Source organism: Gopherus evgoodei, chromosome 9 (assembly GCF_007399415.2).
Source record: "Gopherus evgoodei ecotype Sinaloan lineage chromosome 9, rGopEvg1_v1.p, whole genome shotgun sequence".
Classification (NCBI taxonomy): domain Eukaryota; kingdom Metazoa; phylum Chordata; order Testudines; family Testudinidae; genus Gopherus; species Gopherus evgoodei.
In genome coordinates, this window is record NC_044330.1 from 55773969 (window position 1) to 55793874 (window position 19906).

Genomic DNA, 19906 nt, shown 5'->3' on the forward strand with positions numbered 1-19906 from the left:
TCTAAGTGGTCTTGGTGCCACTAGATGGGACAGAATACCACACCCACGAGGTGTGTGGGTTACAAAAGCTCTCCTGACATAAGATTCTATTTGCCCTTCAAATCCCTAATTCTCAAACACACAAACTGGTTTGTTTGTTCATTTTCACGGGTCTAGGTTAACAGGGTGGTGCATAATCCAGTGTCTCTTTACCTTGCAATTACCTGCTTTGTATATTCAGTGCTGTTTCTTTACGCATGTTATTCCTTTCAGCATCCATGGACAACATAACAAGACATCTATATAAATAAAATGGTGCAGGAAAGCCAACAGCATCCAACAACAAGAGGTGGGTGAACTATCTATTTCTGACTGTACTTGCTCGGTCACAGAGACCCCCTTGGGACTGTCACCTGATGTGCTGAAACTACTTCTGAGCCCATTTTCCCTGCCATCTTGGACTCCAGAACCCTGTCTTGTCGAGCCAGACATGCTACTCTTCTACAACACAGAACCAAGGTCTGAGCCCCGCCCCCAAAGCTGTAGACTTTAGCCAAAACTGCTCAGCAGGTTTCCTATCTCCAGCAGCCAGACTCCCAGCTCCCAGTGGGGTCCAAACCCCAAATAAATCTGTTTTACTTTGTATAAATCTGTTTTACCGTATACAGGGTAAACTCATAAATTGTCTGCCCTCTATAACACTGATAGAGAGGTATGCACAGCTGTTTGCTCCCCCCAGGTATTAATCACTTACTCTGGGTTTAAAAATAAACAAAAGTGATTTTATTAAGTATAAAAAGTAGGATTTAAGTGGTTTCAAGTAATAAAGTAAGTTACCAAGCAAAATAAAACAAAACACGCAAGTCTAAGCCTAATACAGTTAAGAAACTGAATACACGTAAATCTCACCCTCAGAGATGTTCCAATAAGCTTCTTTCACAGACTAAATTCTTTCCTAGTCTGGGCCCAATCCTTTCCCCGGTACAGACCTTGTTAGTTCCAGCTCAGGTGGTAACTAGGGGATTTCTCATGACTTCAGCCCCCTTTGTTCTGTTCCACCCCCTTTTATAGCTTTGGTTAAATATGGGAATCTTTTGCCTCTTTGGATCCCCACCCATCCTTCTAAATGGAAAAGCACCAGGTTTAAGATGGATTCCAGTACGAGGTGACATGGCCACATGTCCTGTGAGTCCCCAAGCCTCCATTCTTTCCGGCCTGACTCTCAGGAGCACGGGAAGGCTTGCAAGTAAACAAAGCCATTTACAACCAATTGTCCTGGCCAATGGGAGTCCTCAAGATTCTAAACTACCATTAATGGCCCACACTTTCATTCATACAAATAGGATGACACACTCAGTACATCATAAGCTGTGTAATAATACCTTACAAGAGACCTTTTGCATAAAGCATATTCCAGTTACATTATATTTACACTCATAAGCATAGTTCCATAAACGTATGAAGTGCAACATCACACAAATGTAGCCCCATTTTAGTTCACGAATTGTTCTCAAACCAGTAACTCCAAGGCCCTAGATAAATTCATGGATGACAGGTCCATCAATGGCTATTAGGCAGGGATGATGTCTGTTTGCCAGAAGCTGGGAAAGCGCGACAGATGGATCATTCAATGATTACCTGTTCTGTTCATTCCCTCTGAAGCACCTGGCATTGGCCACTGTTGAAAGACAGGATACTGGGCTAGATGGACCTTTGGTGGGACCCACTATGGCCGGTCTTAGGTTCAAATATGGGAAGCAATGTGGGACAAAGATGCAACCTGAGGGACACAAAGAAATGATTCCTTTAGGAAATATCACATGCCATGAGATTCATCCCTTTAGTGTCATTATCTTTGTAAAAGCAGCAAAGAATCCTGTGACACCTTATAGACTAATAGATGTTTTGGAGCATGAGCTTTCGTGGGTGATTACCCACTTCATCAGATGCATGATTATCTCTGTACAACTTCAGTGCAATGATTTGTTATTTTTGCTGTAAATAACTTTCAACAACAGAAGTGAGGAGACCCCAAATTTATGTAGAATGTAGGAAACTTTGGGATTAACCTGAGCGATGGGAATGAGATCTTTGCGTGAGGAATTAGTGCCCAAAGCCTGATTTCAGCAAATGGATCCGTGATTCATAAGTATCCACTGAGTAGTCGAATGGCTAATTTAAGCCTGAGTTGTTTGCAAACAGTTTGCTAGTGGCTTGGCATGGTACAACATGTGTTAATTAACATGACTGTAAACCAGGAGTGGGCAAACTTTTTGAGCCAAGGGCCACATCTGGGTAGGAAAATTGTATGCAAGGCCGGGGCAGGGGATTGGGTGTGTGAAGGGTGTGGGGTGCAGGAGGGGGCTCAGGCCAGGGGGTTGGGGTGCATGGGGTGCAGAGTGCAGCAGGGGGATCAGGGCAGGGAGTTGGGAGGCAGGAGGGGTGCAGGGTGTACGAGGGGGCTCAGGGCAGGGAGTTGGGGTGCAGAAGGGGTGCAGCAGGGAGCTTTGCGCAGGGAGTTGGGGAGCAGGGTGCAGGCAGGATTTGGGTTCCAGCATGGCACCACTTACCTAAAGCAGCTCCAGGGAGGCAGCGTTGTGCACTGGGGCCAGGGCAGGCTCCCTGCATGCCTGCCCTGTCCCTGTCCCTGCACTGCTCCAGGAAGCACTGCAGCCCCTGGATGGTGGGGGGCAGAGGGGTCCACGTGCGCTGCCCTTGCCACTCTCCAGGTACCTCCCTCGAAGCTCCCATTGGCCACATTTCCCCATTCCTGGCCAATGGGAGCTGGGGGGGGAGGTGCCTGGAGGCAAGGGCAATGCATGGAGCCCTCTGCCTGCCCCCCCCCCCCCCGCAGGGAAGTGGTGCTGGCTGCTTCTGAGAGTGACATGGTGCCACAGGGGGCAATCCCACAGGCCGGATCCAAAGCCCTGAGGGGCCAGATCTGACCCGCAGGTCATAATTTGCCCACCCCTGCTGTAAACTGTGACATAGCCAAGAACCAAACATTTGTGTTAATCCTGTTTAAATCAAAGATCCACCCTAGTGTTAACTATGACTTGCAACGGAAGTTTGACCCTTGTCTAAACAACATTTTACAATTGTGTTAGTTAACACATGATTACACATTGCGGTCAACAAGCATATGATATTCTTTAACAGGCTTTTATTTAAAAATCTTGTCCCTTCCAGCAGCGTCACCTTATCAGGCTTCAGAACAGCTATGGCAACACCAAAGGACCCCATGCATCATGGCTTTTGGCATGCAAAGCAGACATATGCATATTAACAAGCACTTTACATAACATTCTCAGATCAGGCCTGACATGAACAGGGAGATGTAAATGGGACTTCTATATGGAACCGTGGTGGAGTGTAACGCTGACGCTACGTAGTTGAGGAACAGCTCATCATGCTGTGCGATCCATGTGATGGGTAGCAAAGCCTGCTTGTGGGTTAAGGCGAGGGGGAAGAGGGAATGAGAGAGCACAGTAGACTGGCTGAATTTCACTAACCAGCACATGGAGATCTTTAATACAAGAACCCCCCAACCCCAGTCTTTGCTGCTGAGTTCAATACTCTGATCCTCAGGAGGCTGTGGGCAGGCCCAGGTGATCTGTTTTTCAACAGGCTTTGTTTCCTGGCATGTATGACATAAGGAATCTGTTGGATTTAACATGTGCGTTTGATCAATCAACCCTGCAGAATTAACATTGCCGTTCCTTTGCTTACAAAGCTAGGCCTGGACACGGAGTGCAGACACACTACCCACTTATTATAGTGCTGCCTGCATGTTCCAGCTAAGATCAAGACCTTGTTGGGCTAGGCCCCATCCAGACACACCTAATGAGAGACAGTGCTTACTATCCAAATAAAGGGAGGCTTGTGAGACATGTTTATGGATGGGGAACTGAGGCACAGAAATGATTGTGCCCAACGTCAGATGGGGGAGATCTTGAAACTAGGTCTCCAGGGTGTTGGTACTATGCCTTAACCACAACGTAGGTGTGGGCAGACCCACCTAGAGTAGTGAGACTGGCCTTGTTTTAACCAGTTGGATTGAAAATGGTTTTCCTTTGAGCTGTCTATTAATGAAGGCCTAGGAGAGAGCCTTCATCACGCAAGGCTCAAGTGGAGGACCAGCAGTGCCCGCCACCAGTATATAGCCAGCTGATAACATTGCATGCATGCACTGCCTTTCCTTATGTTAACCCCCTGCCATGCTGTCTGTAGCTCATCTTGCCATCTCTTTGCACTTGGGTCCTAGTTCTGCAGCCTGCAATCACTCTTAGCACAACCCTGCCAAAGCCTATGGCAAAGGCCCAGGACGGAGCAGAGTTTCCACTAGGGGATCTCCACTCTCTGGAGCACCAGCTGCTCGCACTATTGCCCCACTGCAGCGTACCACAGTTCTGCTGATGTCCCAATCTCTGGCTTTCAGCTGACCACTGCTGCTGTGACCTGTATGCCTTGCGAACAGGGCAATGGGATACTAAGAGACAGCCAAAGATAAGCAGATGCCCAATCCGACATAAGACTGACGGTCTGAAACTCTGTGCCTGTTGATTCCCCCGTAGTACCCTGCACTGAATGGGAAGTCGCACCAGTATCAGCAGGTTGCAAGCTGTTGGGGGCTGGCAGTCTGTGATCAGTAGGAACTTGTTTAGCTAATAGAGACAAACCTGCAGAGCCTGACTGAGCTCCTTGGAGAACTCTCTGCAAGAGAAGGAAGGAATGACTATAAAGCAATTTTCATCTGTAATAATGAAACAGCTACACATTGCCAAGTTGTGACCACAGTTCCTGCCATGCCTGCTCTTTACCCTGCCACATTCCTGCTGAGGGGAAGAATCTCTCTTGCTAGCTCTGCACAAAGGGATGACCCCCCACCCCCAGTTCCTGCTCCCTAAACTGGTTCAGAGGAAGTAGTTAAATTTTCCTTTTGATGCAGCAATAGATCAAGCTCCTCCCCTGCCAAGATGCCAACAAGAGCTCAGATACCAATCCTCAGGACCCAGAGGCTGCTGGGTAAGTGACTGTCCATCAGCGATAATACAGCATGGTAGAGTAAAGGGAAGAATCGTAGGAACAGAGGCCCAGCTCCTCCAAAATATTTAGGCTCCTAGTTTCCACTGGGAGTTAGGTTCATAACTACCTTGGAGGATTGGGGCCCATGAGGCTAAGATCTATGCGTCTGTATCCCCAAAGCTACAGTGATAATAGTTACTTTCTAGTCAAAGATCTAGTTGGTATCCTTGCCTTACATTGGGAGGGTAGGAAAGATGGGGCCACTTCTAGCAACAGTCAGGGGATGGTGAGTACCTCGCTGGGGTCTGAATACAGTACAAGATCCCCAGCACACATCAGTTCTTCTTCCAGCCAGTCACTGTCTGGTAAAATAAGGGAAGTGATAGTGAGGTGAGGAAAACTGTAAGGGCTGAGAATTATGGTGGTCTAATTCCACTGACTTTGGTGGATTTACCTGAGGGAGAAACTTGGCTCATCCCATTGGTTTACTTAGTGTCACTTTACACATACGTTTAAAAAGTGCCGATCCCAAGACGAACGTATGGGACAGATTTGCAAAATATGTTCCCTGCAAATACCAGAGAGCAAGGAACAGCATGCTGGAGAAGCCTGCTTGCTTTTCTTGATCAACATCAGTGGAAGGAATAACTGAAATCAATAAGTATGTGCACCTGGCCTTTCGTAAAGTGTTCAGCACACTTCCTTATGAAACATAGTGGGAAGACATACTGAAAGCAGCTTAGATATGATCATTGTCAGATGAAGTGAAAGCAAGCTGAAGAATGGTGAGCATAGGGTATCAATAAACAGAGCAAGGATCCAGAAGGTTACCACAAAGAACAGTGGTAACTTGAGTTAATATACATGTAATGATCTTCCAGTAGGAGCCACGCCCTCCTGAGTTAAATTTGTGGGGAATACTGTAAACTAGGAGAAGCCACAGAAAGAAAATAAAGGGGCCTAGAGAATTATAAATAAGCACAGGAAATAAATGAAAAGGATATCTGACTGGGAAAAATGCAGATCGCTAGATTGGGGAGGGGGGCAGTGGGAAATAATCCCACACCTATTATTCAATAGGAGGAAGATATTTAGCAAGAAGAAATGCTAAAGAGATCTCACTGTGATAGTGGATGGAAAATTAATATGAACACACAATATGCAAGTCCAGGCAAGTTTGGGCTGCAGACTCAAAGATGCCATGTCACAGAGTGGGAGATTGGCCTTCTGAGACCCAGACTGGAGTTCTGGGACTGCAGCAGCTGATTGATGAGGAAAAATTAATGTAATTAAATAAAAGAGCCCATCTAAATGATGGCTTAGAGGGAGCTCTGATTACTGCCTCCAAGTATGTGATGTGTGGAAGAACTAAAGTGCTGGGAAATTCAGAGGCTTCAAGCAGACATAATTAATAATGATCTGAAGCTAAGCAAAGGAAAGTATAGTCTGAATATCACAAAAACCATTCCTATCAGAGAAGTCTATTAAACATAGGTGTGATAGCTTCCCACAGGGGATGTGGTGGAAGCCTCATTGCCAGAAGCATTTCAGATTACATTGCACAAAGCCCTTGACAATACACTGGTGGGGAGAACCTTATAGTGGCGGAGAAGGAGAGGGAGTAGATACGATGACCTATTCAATTATTTTCCCTCTTTTCTATCATTCGCTGGTTTTAGTTAAGGAGTGAGTTGCCTCCCAGAATGCACTGGAAGTGAGGGTGTTAAAAAAATACCATTGCTGATTGTACTCCTCCCTATGTTCCTATGATCTCCTCACAAGTTAAGCAGGTTTGGACCTGGTAACTGGGTACATGGGAGCCCCCAAAAGTAGTGGTGCTGGTTAACTTGATAGTGGCATTTTTCCTTCTGAGACAATCTTGATCAGTGGTTCTCAAACTTTTGTACTGGTGACTCCTTTCACACAGTAAGTCTCCGAGTGCGGACCCCCCCCGCCCTTATAAATTAAAAACACTTTTTAATATATTTAACACCATTATAAATGCTGGAGGCAAAGCAGGATTTGGGATGGAGGCTGACAACTCATGGCCTCGGCTGTAATAATCTTGCGACCCGCTTGCGACAGGACCCTCAGTTTGAGAACCCCTGGTCTTGATCCTCTGTCACTTTTTCAAAACCACCAGTGTTACCTGGGCACATTCCAGCTGACTTATTCCATTCCACCCCACCGAGCCAAATTCCCTTATGTTCATTTTTAAAATGTGCCTCTCCAGAGCTCATGATGCAAATTCACCCTGAAATTTCAATCACATATGGCATATACCCCATGAACCACAGGGTGGTGTTCTCGTGTGCAGTTAAATAACTGATGCATTCCACTGCAGAGGTAGCGGGTTGATCTCTAAGGGGCTGCAGGAGCTCTTCCAGGGACTTGCTATGTGATCTTGGACAGTCATTTATTCTCTCACCTGTGGCTCCCCCTCAGTAAAATGAGAATACTTCCTTTCTCTATTTAGCCCATGATAATGCATGACTGCCCCAGAGCCCCAATGTGAAAACTGGGCAGAGTCAGAGATCAGCTGTTATGGCTGTATCTAGCACCAGGGGGCCTTTAGGCCCTACTATAATGCTAATGATACCAACGGGTTACCCTTCAGCAGTGCAGGATGCGATTCCTTTGTACTGTTTGTTATTCCTGTAAAATATTGCAGCACTGGTCACCTTCGGGCAGCAAGGAGATGCTTGTGCCTAGCCTTTATTTTCCCTAGGCAGGAGGAGGGGAAGGAAGGAGGCTGGCTCTGGTCTGGGCATGCAGGGGGAGCTGGTGTGGAGCAGGTGGTGTGGGACTGGGGGCTTTGGGGGGAAGTATTTCGTCCCCTTCTCTCTCCCCTCCCCCCGACGATCTGCTGCTGCACAGCCCCGAGGACACTTTGCTCTCTCTCAGGTGAGGCAGCATTTTGAAGGCTGCCCCCCTGCAGCCGGAGCCGGCTCTAGCAGGGCAGGTGAGGGTCGCTGGGACTCGGGGGCGGCTGCCCAAGGAACCCTGCCCTACCCAGATGCAGCCGGCGAAGCTCCCTGCAGCACTGCATTGGCTTGCTGCTCCAGCATGACATCAGGAGCGCGGAGCCAGGGCGCAGGCGCCGGCGGCGGGGCGGGGGAGAGAAGATACAGGAGGCAGAGCGCGGCGCTCGCTAGCATCCCCATCGCTTCGGCGCGACTCCGGCGTGTCCTGGCCCCGCCCGGCCGCCCCCTCTGCCCGCCAGCGAGCCCAGGGAAGGCAAGGAGCCTCCTCCTGCCCCGGGACCCCCTCCTGCCCCACGCCCGGCACTATGTCTGCGGGAGGAGACTTCGGGAACCCCCTGCGGAAATTCAAGCTGGTTTTTCTGGGGGAGCAGAGCGGTGAGTCCTGGGCTCGGTCCCGAGGGGGGGGTCCCCTTGAAGCCGGAGATCTTGGTTCTGCCCCCCCTTCTCGTGCTGTAATCTGCGCCCCTCGTGCCCTTGGCGGCTGCGGAGGGCGGCCCCGATCCTGCGGCCGGGCCCAGGGAACCAGGTGCGGGAGGGGGGGGCAGCTGTGCCGAGGGGCGGGGCTGAAAGTAGCCCGGGCTCAGCGCTGAGCACATTGCGGCGTAGACCCGTGGGGGTGGGGGGCTGGAGATAGCAATGTAATTACATAAAGCGCAGTGCGGGGGGGCTCGAAGTGAGGGGTGGGTGTGAGCACCGAGGTGCTGGGGACATAGGCGGCTTCTGGTCGCTGTCATTAACACTGATCCGGAGCCGAGCACGGGAAAGCAGCGTATGGGGCTGATGGGCTGGCTCATGAGGAGGGCGGCTCGGGCTGCGGGACTGTGCTGCATTGACAGGCGTCTGGGGATGGAGCTGCAATCCCTGCTACAAGGGTAGGGGTCAGGCCAAAATGAAACCGCAGGATAAATGACCCAGTGCTAATAAACCCGGGGTCCTGCCCAAGGGACCTGCTCAAGAACTTTGTTGTTGTTTTGCATTCCCCTTTGTAGCTGAACTCCTGTCTGGGGGAGCAGGGACAGGCATCTGTCAGCAGACCTGGGAGTGCAGAGAATTCCAGGGCTGCCCCTTTCCTGGGATGGGTGGGTTGGTTGGTTTGGGGGGGCGTGCTGTTGGCTATTGGATTGTCTCTCAAGCAGCTGGAATGTCTCAGCACATACAGGGTGGTGGGAGTTGTACTGAACAGACCTGTGTAATGCAGCCCCACTGAGCTTTGTAGAAGCTGGATGTGAAAATGAAGACAAGAGGAGAAAGAGACACACCCTGATGCTTGCCAAGTGCCTGAGCTGTGGCCTCCATTCCCCTCCCCACTTACTTTGATATTAAAAACCCTTCCAGGTGGGTGGGTGTGTTGGGGGGGGAGGATGTAACAAGTCAGCAAGACCTAGTCATAAAATTATGTTAATATCCCCCCAGCTCACAGCCTCCTGCTAGGGATCCTACCATCCGTGACCCCAGCAATAGGTCTTCTGTAACAAAACCTTGTCTGGCTCCCTGCTTCTGACATGCCACCTGGTTGGTCGAATGAAAGCATTTGTTGCACAATATAAGGAGAGCTCACATGGAAGCCTAGGGGGTTCTGGGGCAGAGCGATTATCCTATAACTTCCTTAATGGTGTTGGTTTACAGCACTGGAGAAGAGGGAGCTAGTGCTTTGTGAGACCCAAATCACATGGCTGCAGCTCATGGTTTAATTATTCTGTGCAGAGGGTACCTGTTCCTCAGGCTTTCTGAAGGGACGGAGGTGGAGTGAGGATAAAGGTAAACGTCTGGCATTGATGACAGAGTGGATGAGATGGAGTTCCCAGCAGGAGTCTGCTTAGAGATGCTCTGTAGTCCAGATCCCTTGGCAGCAAGCAGCACGCTCAGTTGCCCTCTCTTTAGGGCTGAACTCTACTTTCCCAAGCCTGGGTGATGGAGCAAAAGGTTGCAGGATGCTACACGCTGCCCATCCTGCAACGCCTTCTTTATTCACTGCTTTGCAGTTTCCTGTCATTTCTTTCTCATTGATGGACAGCCTCTCAGAGCAGCTCCCCTTCCCCAATTTGCCCCCTCCTTCAATGGATGCATGCATGCAGGTCTCCCAGGTGTGCAGGAGTTTCTGATCTTGACCCAGAAGATGCTGCAATGTCTAGAGAACAATATTTGCCATATGTGCAGTAAGGGGGAGGAAAATAGAACAATCTTCTAGTGACCAGAGGATGTGTCATGATGGAAAACTGCAAGATGTAGCAATGTGGGTTTGGGAAGGGAGGCTGGACTGCCGCAGGAACTCAGGAATGGTGTGAGTATTATCCAGACTTAGGCATTTTTAATGATATTTTTGACTGTCTTGGTTGAATGTTGTGTCATGTGGAGGAGAGACCAAATGACCTGGGCTGCATCCGCACATGCAGAACCAAAACAGGAACACCTGGCTGATGATCAATTTTCTCATCCTTTTCCGCCCTGCCCTGAGCTTCTCCATACTTGGCCCACCCTGCTGGGGCCAGATAAGCAAGAACAAAAGATGCTTTCTCACCTTTGCCACTTTATTAACACCCTTTGCAGGGCTGTTAGCAGCTATTGTTCATAAGCCTGTACCAACTTACTTGCCTTCCTCTGGGGTGTGTGGGTAGCCATGGGGGCAGTGAAGAGGTCCCTCTAAAAGGATGACTTGTTCAGCTATCTAGCTCTGAAAACCCATAGGGTGGGATTTTGAGCACTGGCCTAAGCTCCCACTGAAACCACTTGGAGTTTCCCCAAGGGCTTGAGCAGGAGCAGAGTCCACAGTGAGTACTTCTGAAAAACCCACTGGGGTCTCTGAAGTTATGGATTCTCCTCTAATCAATCAGCGAAGCTGCAAATGCAGCCACTCCCTCCAAATTAGCAGCTATGCTCCCAGTGCCTGAAACCTTTGTCAGTGAATAGGGAAAGGAGCCAGCTGTATACTCTTCCTTTATGTACAGAAATCATGAACTTTATTCAGACCTTTCTGTTTGAGAACGCCTTACATTCCATTTGCAGCCACCATTATTCTTCCTCTAATGACAGACCCCAAGTTCTGAATCTATCTGTCATTTACTTGCTGGCTAGCAAATCACAGCCTGATAAAAGATGAGGCATCCTTATGGCACCTTAGAGACTAACACATTTATTTGGGCATAAGCTTTCATGGGCTAGAACCCAATTCATCAGATGCATGAAGTGAAAAATACAGGAGCGGGTATAAATACATGAAAGGATGGGGGTTGCTTTATCAAGTGTGAGGTCAGTCTAATGAGATAAATCAATTAACAGCAGGATACCAAGGGAGGAAAAAAAACTTTTGAAGCAGTAAGAGAGTAGTCCATTACAGACAGTTGATAAGAAGGTGTGAGTAACAGTAGGGAGAAATTAGTATTACGGAAATTTAAGTTTAGGTTTTGTAATGACCCAACCACTCCCAGTCTTTATTCAGGCCTAATCTGATGATATCTAGTTTGCAAATTAATTCCAGTTCTGCAGCTGCATGTTGGAGTCTGTTTCTAAAGTTTTTTTTGTTGTTGAAGAATTGCCACTTTAAGTCTGTTATTGAATGACCAGAGATTGAAGTTTTTGAACGTTATGATTCCTGATGTCAAATTTGAAATCAGTCCACTTTTCAATGGTATTTCATCTTTTGTTCTCTCTGTTCCCAGTGTGGAATTTCAGAGAATAAGGGACAAATTCATTAAGCTATAGTCATTGCTGACCAATTTCCAGACAAAGGCAGCCTGTGATTTGAGGTTGAGTGTTACCTTGAAAGGTACTTCAGATCTGTAGAGAGAGGGTCACCAGAGAAGCTTTCACCCACACGTCTGGCTGCATTGAGCTAGGTAGTCTGTATATCGCAGGTTTTACTTTTAAAATTGCTATCTCTTGATCTAGTTGCCAATCACCATGGTATCTGAGCACCTTTGCTTTTTACCATTTCTATGGCGTTAACGATTCCTCCAGTGCTGCATCATAAGAAAAACCAAGGGGAAAACGTGATTTAAGTGCTCTTGCAAGTGTATCAATTGACAATCAGAGATAGTAACCATCGTCCAATAAAATATGTCTGGAAGGAGAGAAGTATATTTATCACCTTATATAGAGGGAGTGGATTGGGTGGTTGGTTTGGTTTTTTTTACAGAAAAGTGGTATAAAATCTGGAATGAACACTTTCAAAGCTTAACTTTGCTCCCATTATTTCCATTTTGAAACGGTTCCTTTACAACTGTGGCAGTATTTCTGTTGTTCAGATCCACATTTGCCCCAGATTTTCCACCAGGAACAGTTCATTAGAGAAACCTACTGCATGATTTAATGTACAGAGCCTGGCTGGGCTGGCCGTTGTCTTTTCTGGGCCCCCTCTTACCAAGAGCCTTTGTAAGACTCTTGGAGGGTCAGGGACTGACCTGCAGATGCAGGGTTTTGCCCCCCCCCCCACTTATTCCTCTGTCAGGATAAGTCTCCCATCTGCACGTTAACCAGCACATTTAGAATGTGAGCCAGGGAGAGCCTTGAGAATCTGAAGCAGTTGAATCAATCCTGCCTTGCTGTATGCAAATTGCACCCTTGATCCCATTTCCACTGTATAAGGCCCATGAGTGGATTGGGAGTCTGAGGGTTTGGCTACACTTGCAGGTGTACAGCGCTGGGAGTTAAAGCTGTCTTTGTACAGCTGTGTAGGGAAAGCGCTGCAGTGTGGCCACACTGACAGCTACCAGCGCTGCAGTGTGGCCACATTTGCAGCATTTGCAGTGGTGTTGGGAGTGGTGCATTATGGGCAGCTATCCCAGCATTCAAGTGGCTGCAACGGTCTTTTCAAAAGAGGGAGGTGGGGTGGAGTGTGACAGGGAGCTTGGGGGAGACAGAATAGAGTGGATTTTTGGAGCTGACACTGTTTCCCTGCCTTGCAAGTTCTAAGAACTTTAAGATACACAGGATCAACCTTCAATCATTTAAAAAGTTTCTACCCCTTCCCCCACCCCTCTCTCATTCACTAAATGCAGATAGCCTTCAGACCAGTTAAGCAGCTGCTCCAAAACGGACCCCCCCACCCCCGGGCTGCTTCTCTCCTCAAGCGAACATTCCAAAGGGATCCCTCTGCCTGCCTCTGCTCAAGCAAACAGTAGCTGTGTTTGTTGCTTAGATAAGCAGCGCGTGGAGCCCCGAGTTCACAACGAAACAGAGTGTTATCTTTACTTGAAAAGCATTATGGGAAGATTCCGGAGGTTGGTTACAGCATAGTAAGATTGATCACTGTTTACACTGGCACTCCAGCGCTGCAAGAGCAGCGCTATAGTCATTATTCCCAAGGCCAAGGTGGAGTACAGCCAGCGCTGTAGCCAGGGAGATACAGCGCTGTATGTGCCTTGCCAGTGTGGACGGGGAGTAAGTTGCAGCGCTGTAAAGCCACCACCAGTGCTGCAACTCTCCAGTGTAGCCAAGCCCTGATTGTGGACTGGAGGTTCTTCTACAGGCTGCTTTGGGATACAGGAAGGATTAAAATCCCCCATTCTGTTTTCACATGAAACTTTCTGTCCAGTATCAGAGGGGTAGCTGTGTTAGTCTGGATCTGTAAAAAGCAAGAAAGAGTCCTGTGGCACCTTATAGACTAACAATTGTATTGGATGTATTTTCTATCCAATGCATCCCGGCAGAGCCAGGGCAGGGAGATGCCCCCAGGCAGTGACTATAGTCTGACTGAAGTGCTATTGATCGAAGGCTATATGAGCTCAGTTGTAACAGGACATACAGCTGATCTAGAGCCGGCTCTCAGATGCATTTGAAATAAGCAGCTATGTGGAGGAGGGACCAGAAGGGGCAATGGTGGTTACAAGTGACCTTGAGTGTCTCCTGTGAAAGAAGTCAGTGACCTTTCCCCATCCATCTAGCATGCTGGCTGCCAAGTGCCCTGTGTTCACAGGACACAGTGCTGGGTCCTAAGCAAGTGTTTTCTCTGTCCACTCAGGAGAGGACTTGCATCCATTGGCATCTCTGCATCAAAGGGGAGATCCTGGCACTTTTGCTCAGAGGCTCTAAGGCTGACTCTGCCTGTATTGCTGTACCAACCCCTTGTTTTCTGGGGCTAGGGTGACCAGATGTCCAGATTTTATAGGGACAGTCCCAATATTTGGGACTTTTTCTTATATGGGAACCGATTTACCCACCACACTCTGTCCCGATTTTTCATACTTGCTGTTTGGTCACCCTATCTGGGACGGGCTGTAAGACACACAGCGCTGAACTGGTTGTTAAACTAGCAACAAGATTAGCTTCACACTTTCATTTCCTCCCACTGATTCTTATTTATAGTAATATTCCCATCCAGTTTTCAGGTCAGCTGTACATGCTGCCACCAGAGGAATTAGAAACCAGGTGGGATTCTGAATCCATTTACATGCCTGGGGATCAGGAGTAACTCCGTGGAGGTCAATGGCATTACCCTGGAGATCAGAATCAGGCCCTTGCATGTATAGCACTGAAAGACTCTGAGCATCTTGGTTCTAGGGCCTGGGACATTTGGAAGCTAGATTGGGCCTCAGAAAATGCCATAACTTTTGTTACCTTCTCCTCACAGCTCCAGCACTGGGACGTTTGAGGCCTTTCTGCGTGCTGGCAGGATCAGTAAACCACAGTGGGTCCTGTTCTCTGTTCACACTGGTTTTATACCAATTTATCTTAATTGTCTTTGCTGAAATGACTCCTGATTTGCACCCACTTGAGAGAAGAATCCAGCCCAGTTACGTGCAATCACCTGCTTTGTGGCTTTGCATCACAAATCAGAAATCTGTGCTTTGTGAGAATCCAGTTCCAGCACGAGCATTGTTCTGTGCAGACTTGTGCCTCAGCTCCCCCTAACTTAGAGTCCGTTGTGCAATAACCCTGTGTGTCAACTCCAGCATTAGAATCCCGCTCCCTCACCACGGTCATTGTTCTGTCTAAGCCTGTGCACTGACTCCAGGGTGAGAGTCATGTGTTCTAACCTCCTGCACTGGTTCTGGTGAAGACCATGTGAGTCTTTCTTAAGAAAATGAGTTAAAGAAGGCAGCTTCCTGAATAAACTGGATGGCCCTTAATGTGCATTGGGCAGTGGGAAGGAGGAGTGGAGAAGGGTTGGATAATTGCCACCAAAAGTATTCTGAGCACATTTTTCTCCGCACACTCTTTGTTTTCCTTACCTGCGGTCTTGTACATTAATTTCCTGTTCATTAAAAATCAGTTTAGCTCTCCTGGTAACACTTAGCACAGTCTGTCTCCAGCAGAGTGTCAAGGTAATTTAACATTTAGTGCTAAAGGTTTCAGGTAATCGGCAATTCCAGAAATAGGTTATAGATGCACTTTATTGTAAATATCCAAACAATGAATTCACATCGTTTTCATTGCAGATCCGTTGATATGAGAACATGTGATGTCTCTGACAGATTGGCTCATTTACTGTCTGATAGCTCCACTACCTCAAATGGAAGATGTTTGGGTATTAGTAGCAGTGGCACTGATAGGGGGATAGTACATAGAGGCTCCAGTCATGGTCCCATTGGGCATGCTGTGTAGACCCACAGATAAGAGCAGGCCACTGCTCCCAAAGAGCAGAATAGAGCAATACATCTCCCCAAGGGACTACCACCACGGCTGTGTGTCATTTGCTGAAGCACTGCTAACTGACACAGCCTCTCCTGCAATGTCAGTATAACTGGAAAAATGCTGCTCTCCTGGTGCTTGCTGGTTTCTGGGGTGGGACTTACGAGATTGGACTCAGTGCAATGATAAGCTACTTACCGTACTGTAGGTCACTCAGTGTTTTGGAGAAAATGGGGTTTCTGTGATCTATTGCCTGTATTTTGGCAGCTCTCATTTGTTCCATGTACCCCTAAGATTTCATTGAGAGTCAGCCAGAGCAGTAGTTGTGGGACATAAGTCCTGAGAGCGGGCGGTGGGTCGAATTGACTGGCAGTAACTGTTCCTGCCACTTCTCCCTTAGTCCTTGCGGGGAGATCTAGGAATAATATTTATGCCACCATGATTTCTGAGCTGCATCATTTTTATTTTGGCATGCTGCTCTTGGGTGTAACACCTCCTTGTTGCAAAGCCCATGCAGAGATACAGATATACCCTCCTCCTGATGTGTTCTCTTACAGCCCCACCCCTTTGCTCCTCCATCTGACCTGGAAGCTTGCCTAGCTTTCCCCAAACCCCCTGCTAAAGGGAATGTCTCAACCTCCTCTCCTCCTCTTTTTGCATGCATGCTTTCTCAGGGAATGCTGCACACCTGTGAAGACCATACCAATGGGCTGCATGCATACACACTTCCCATGTGCTAGCACTCCCACCATTAGATTGGCAGCCCTGTAGAGCAGGGGCTGTCTTTCTGTTGTGGGTTACCACCATGGTATCCTCCTGGGCCATGCTGGGGACTCGTAGGTGCTACAGGAATGCAAATGACAAATAATAATAAAGTCTTTGTCACAGGGTTGCTGGGAGCAGGCCAGGCCCAGTGCCCCTGTGTCAGAGCAAGTGGAGCTGATTAACGGAGGCGGGGCTACACCTGGGCCTATAAAGGCCTGTCAGAGAGCAAGAAGGAAGAGGAGGAGTCATTGGGACAAGCTGTCCCTGGGAAGAGGCAGGGTGCTCATCCTGGATTAGGTCCCTGGAGCAAGGGGCCAGGTGCTCAGGGTGGTAGCCCTGGGGCTAGTGTTCCAGCTAGGGAGTAGAATTGGCTGGGACTGGGGAGCTGCAAGAAGTGGGATCAGCAGAGATCCCTGGGAGGGGTGGCCGTGCCAGCCTCGGACAAAGGGTGAGCTAAGGGACTGCTCCTGTTTGTTTTGTTCGCTTATATTTGGACGCTAATGGAGGCTGGCTGTGGTAGCGTATGCTTAGAAGCTGAGAGAAGCCTTCATGAATAGCCAGTGGCATTCTGAATGCTTGCCCTTTGCTTGTGCTCATACCCATTCTCTGCTTGCTTTCCACGTGCTGTCCTGTGTCCAGTTTTATTGACCACAGATGGGCCTGGGAAGTGAACATAAGAGGATTGGTGGGACTGTAACGTTTTTGTTTGCACATGTGAGCGCTCCTGTCAGAAGCAGCTGTGCACTCATCCATTGGAGGAAAAGAAATAACCCTGCGGTTGAGGCTTGCATGCGGAAGGAATCCTGAGAGTGGCAGACAGCTGAGCCACACCCAGGTCACCTGCAGGCAGAGATCAGTGGGAGGAATCCAAGATGTGTTCTTGGTGCTGTTTCAAACACTGTTGTTGTTTACATGGCAGCAGTACTAGAGGGAAGTTCTCCCATAACTCTTGGATCCCTAGAAGCCATTGTGCTGAGGGAAAATGGTGCAAACCCTGAGAATGCTTCTGGGAGAGAATCTACGTATCAATAATCTTCCTTTTTAGGTGAAGTCTCATTGAATGACACTGCTCAGGGCCTTAAACCAGCAGGTGGAAATTCTTTTGTAAGAAACTGGAATGTAACAATGGATGTTACTTGAACGCTGGGCACTGGTCCATAGCGGTGCAAAACTCCTGCAACATTTGCAGTTGCTGGATGATAGATGTTCTCTTGTATTTGACTTTCTGCAATAAAATACAATACTTTGGTCTCTCTTTAGTTGTTTAGCTCATTGAGCGACACTGGGCGTTTGGTTAAATGTCTTGTCCTCCTTGTCAATCATTTAACCAAACGACTAGTTCTTAGTCACTTGACCATGTGACTAGTTTGAGGGAAAGTTGGTATAAACATATCAACTCCACTGTGTAACAAGCAACCCCCAAGTTCTGTTTGATTTCATCTGACACCTTTCTTTTACTCCTTGTCATGCCGCGCTAGGCTCCCATGAGAAACCCTGTCTCCTGCACCGAGGCACTTCAGACCCTTGCCGGGGGCAAGCCTGTTGTTCCCGAGGAGCAGGGCTGTTGAGGGCCCTCAGAGAAGCTGAGGGGGAGTGGTCATTTAGGTAACCTGGACCACATCTGTCCAGAGCCTTATAATAGGGACAGAGACCTTCAATGTCTTCAAAATTGGAGAGGGTCCAGAGAAGAGCAACAAGAATGATTAAAGGTCTTGAGAACATGACCTATGAAGGAAGGCTGAAGGAATTGGGTTTGTTTAGTTTGGAAAAGAGAAGACTGAGAGGGGACCTGATATCAGTTTTCAGGTATCTAAAAGGGTGTCATCAGGAGGAGGGAGAAAACTTGTTCACCTTAGCCTCCAATGATAGAACAAGAAGCAATGGGCTTAAACTGCAGCAAGGGAGATTTAGGTTGGACATTAGGAAAAAGTTCCTAACTGTCAGGGTAGTTAAACACTGGAATAGATTGCCTAGGGAAGTTGTGGAATCTCCATCGCTGGAGATATTTAAGAGTAGGTTAGATAAATGTCTATTAGGGATGGTTTAGACAGTATTTGGTCCTGCCATGAGGGCAGGGGCCTGGACTCGATGACCTCTCGAGGTCCCTTCCAGTCCTAGAGTCTATGTCACTTGATCTCCAGTGAGCCTGTGAAGCGAGAGGAATGCATGAGAACCCATCAGCTCTCCTAGCACTGCAGAAGTAGGACAGAAGAAAGAACTGAACCTTGTGTAACTCCCCAGGGAAGGTGTCTGTGGGGAGAGGAGTCCAGCACTCCCGTCTGGGGGTAGCCTTTGAGAAAGGATTTTCCTGGCGATGGGAGAAAAGAGACCCAAGAATGGAAGGAAGAGAGTGAGGGGGGAAATGGGCAGGAGCAGTGGAAATGCCCCATAAGGGGGGGGTACAGGCACCTGAACCATGCCCCCCCCCCCCGAGACCCCACTCCCGTGCTACCCCTTGCCTCCTTCTCACTCCTCTTCACCCCCTTGTTTGTGCTTACAGCTGGTAGAAAGTGGGAGGGCCATGGCCCCCTGCTCCCAACTCCCTACTCCAGAGCCCCTGGAAATGATCATTGCAACATGGCAGAGAGCCAGGGCTGGACAATGATGGATGGGGGATGTGGGAACAGGGGAATGAAAGGAAAAGAGAAAACTGCAGACAGAGCTGAGAAAAGAGGCAAGAAAAGGAACATCAGTGAGAAGGAACTTGCGCAGAATGAAAGAAAAGGGGGAGAAACAAATGGAGGTATGGAAAAGGCAAGAAAAGACCTATGGCAGAGAGGTCAGGGAGTTTAACACTCATTTATTCATGAGCCTTAATTTTATGGCCTTTCCTTGGCAGACAGCCTATGTTTATGTAGGCTTGATGGAAATAAATGGGATGACTATTTTGGACCCTTATGTTATATTAATATGGCTTGCTGCTCTGGGTATGAGAGAACAAGACAAGGAAAATACCCTAACATTCACTTCTTGTGGGTAGGGACCTGGTAGCCCTCAGATTCTCCCACTTTATGGCAGAGCTTTACCTTGAAACTCTGAAATGCTGACAAGTAGGCATGGTCCCAAGCACAGTGGTTTTATGGAAAATGTGTTTGACTTTTGGAGGAGTCTTCTGTGTGAGCCTCACCCCAGCTCCTGTGGCCTGTCCTGGGCACAGGAGAAAGCAGTCCAGGTTTGCCAGCTCCAAGAGTCCACAAATCATGCCAGACAACTAAAAAATCACGTATTGGCTTAAAAATGATAGGTTTTTAAACTGTTGGATTCCTGCCATCTGGGTTTTGTGCCTCTAGTGTTCATGTTTTCAATCTTTTTGCCACAGCCATGAGGGTAAAAGCTTGTTTGCTTAAAGGGTTTATTTTTTAATGAAATCTCAGATTCATATGACTCCAGGAGCTGGGCCTTTAACAAAAATAATGAATATTGCAAGAGTTGTCTATGGGGTGGGGTACTGAAATATTGTTTCCACGAAGAAGAAACACCAAGGGTTCATTTTCTTCTCTCCTCCTATGGTTGACCAGGGTTGAGGAAGCAATACAGAGTTCTTCTTTCCATCCCCTCTGAGAGTGGGATTCAGTCAGTGGTTCGGG

General features: G+C 48.1%; 1 protein-coding gene across 1 annotated transcript in view; it reads left to right on the forward strand.

Annotated features, from left to right (window-relative positions):
* Positions 1 to 8144: 8144 nt before the first annotated feature.
* Positions 8145 to 19906, forward strand: part of RAB6B (RAB6B, member RAS oncogene family) — a 137755-nt gene continuing 125993 nt past the window's right edge. The window contains exon 1 of the mRNA XM_030576307.1: positions 8145 to 8363. Within this exon, the coding sequence (XP_030432167.1) occupies positions 8294 to 8363 (70 nt within the window). The 5' untranslated portion in view covers positions 8145 to 8293. The remainder of the gene's footprint in view (positions 8364 to 19906) is intronic.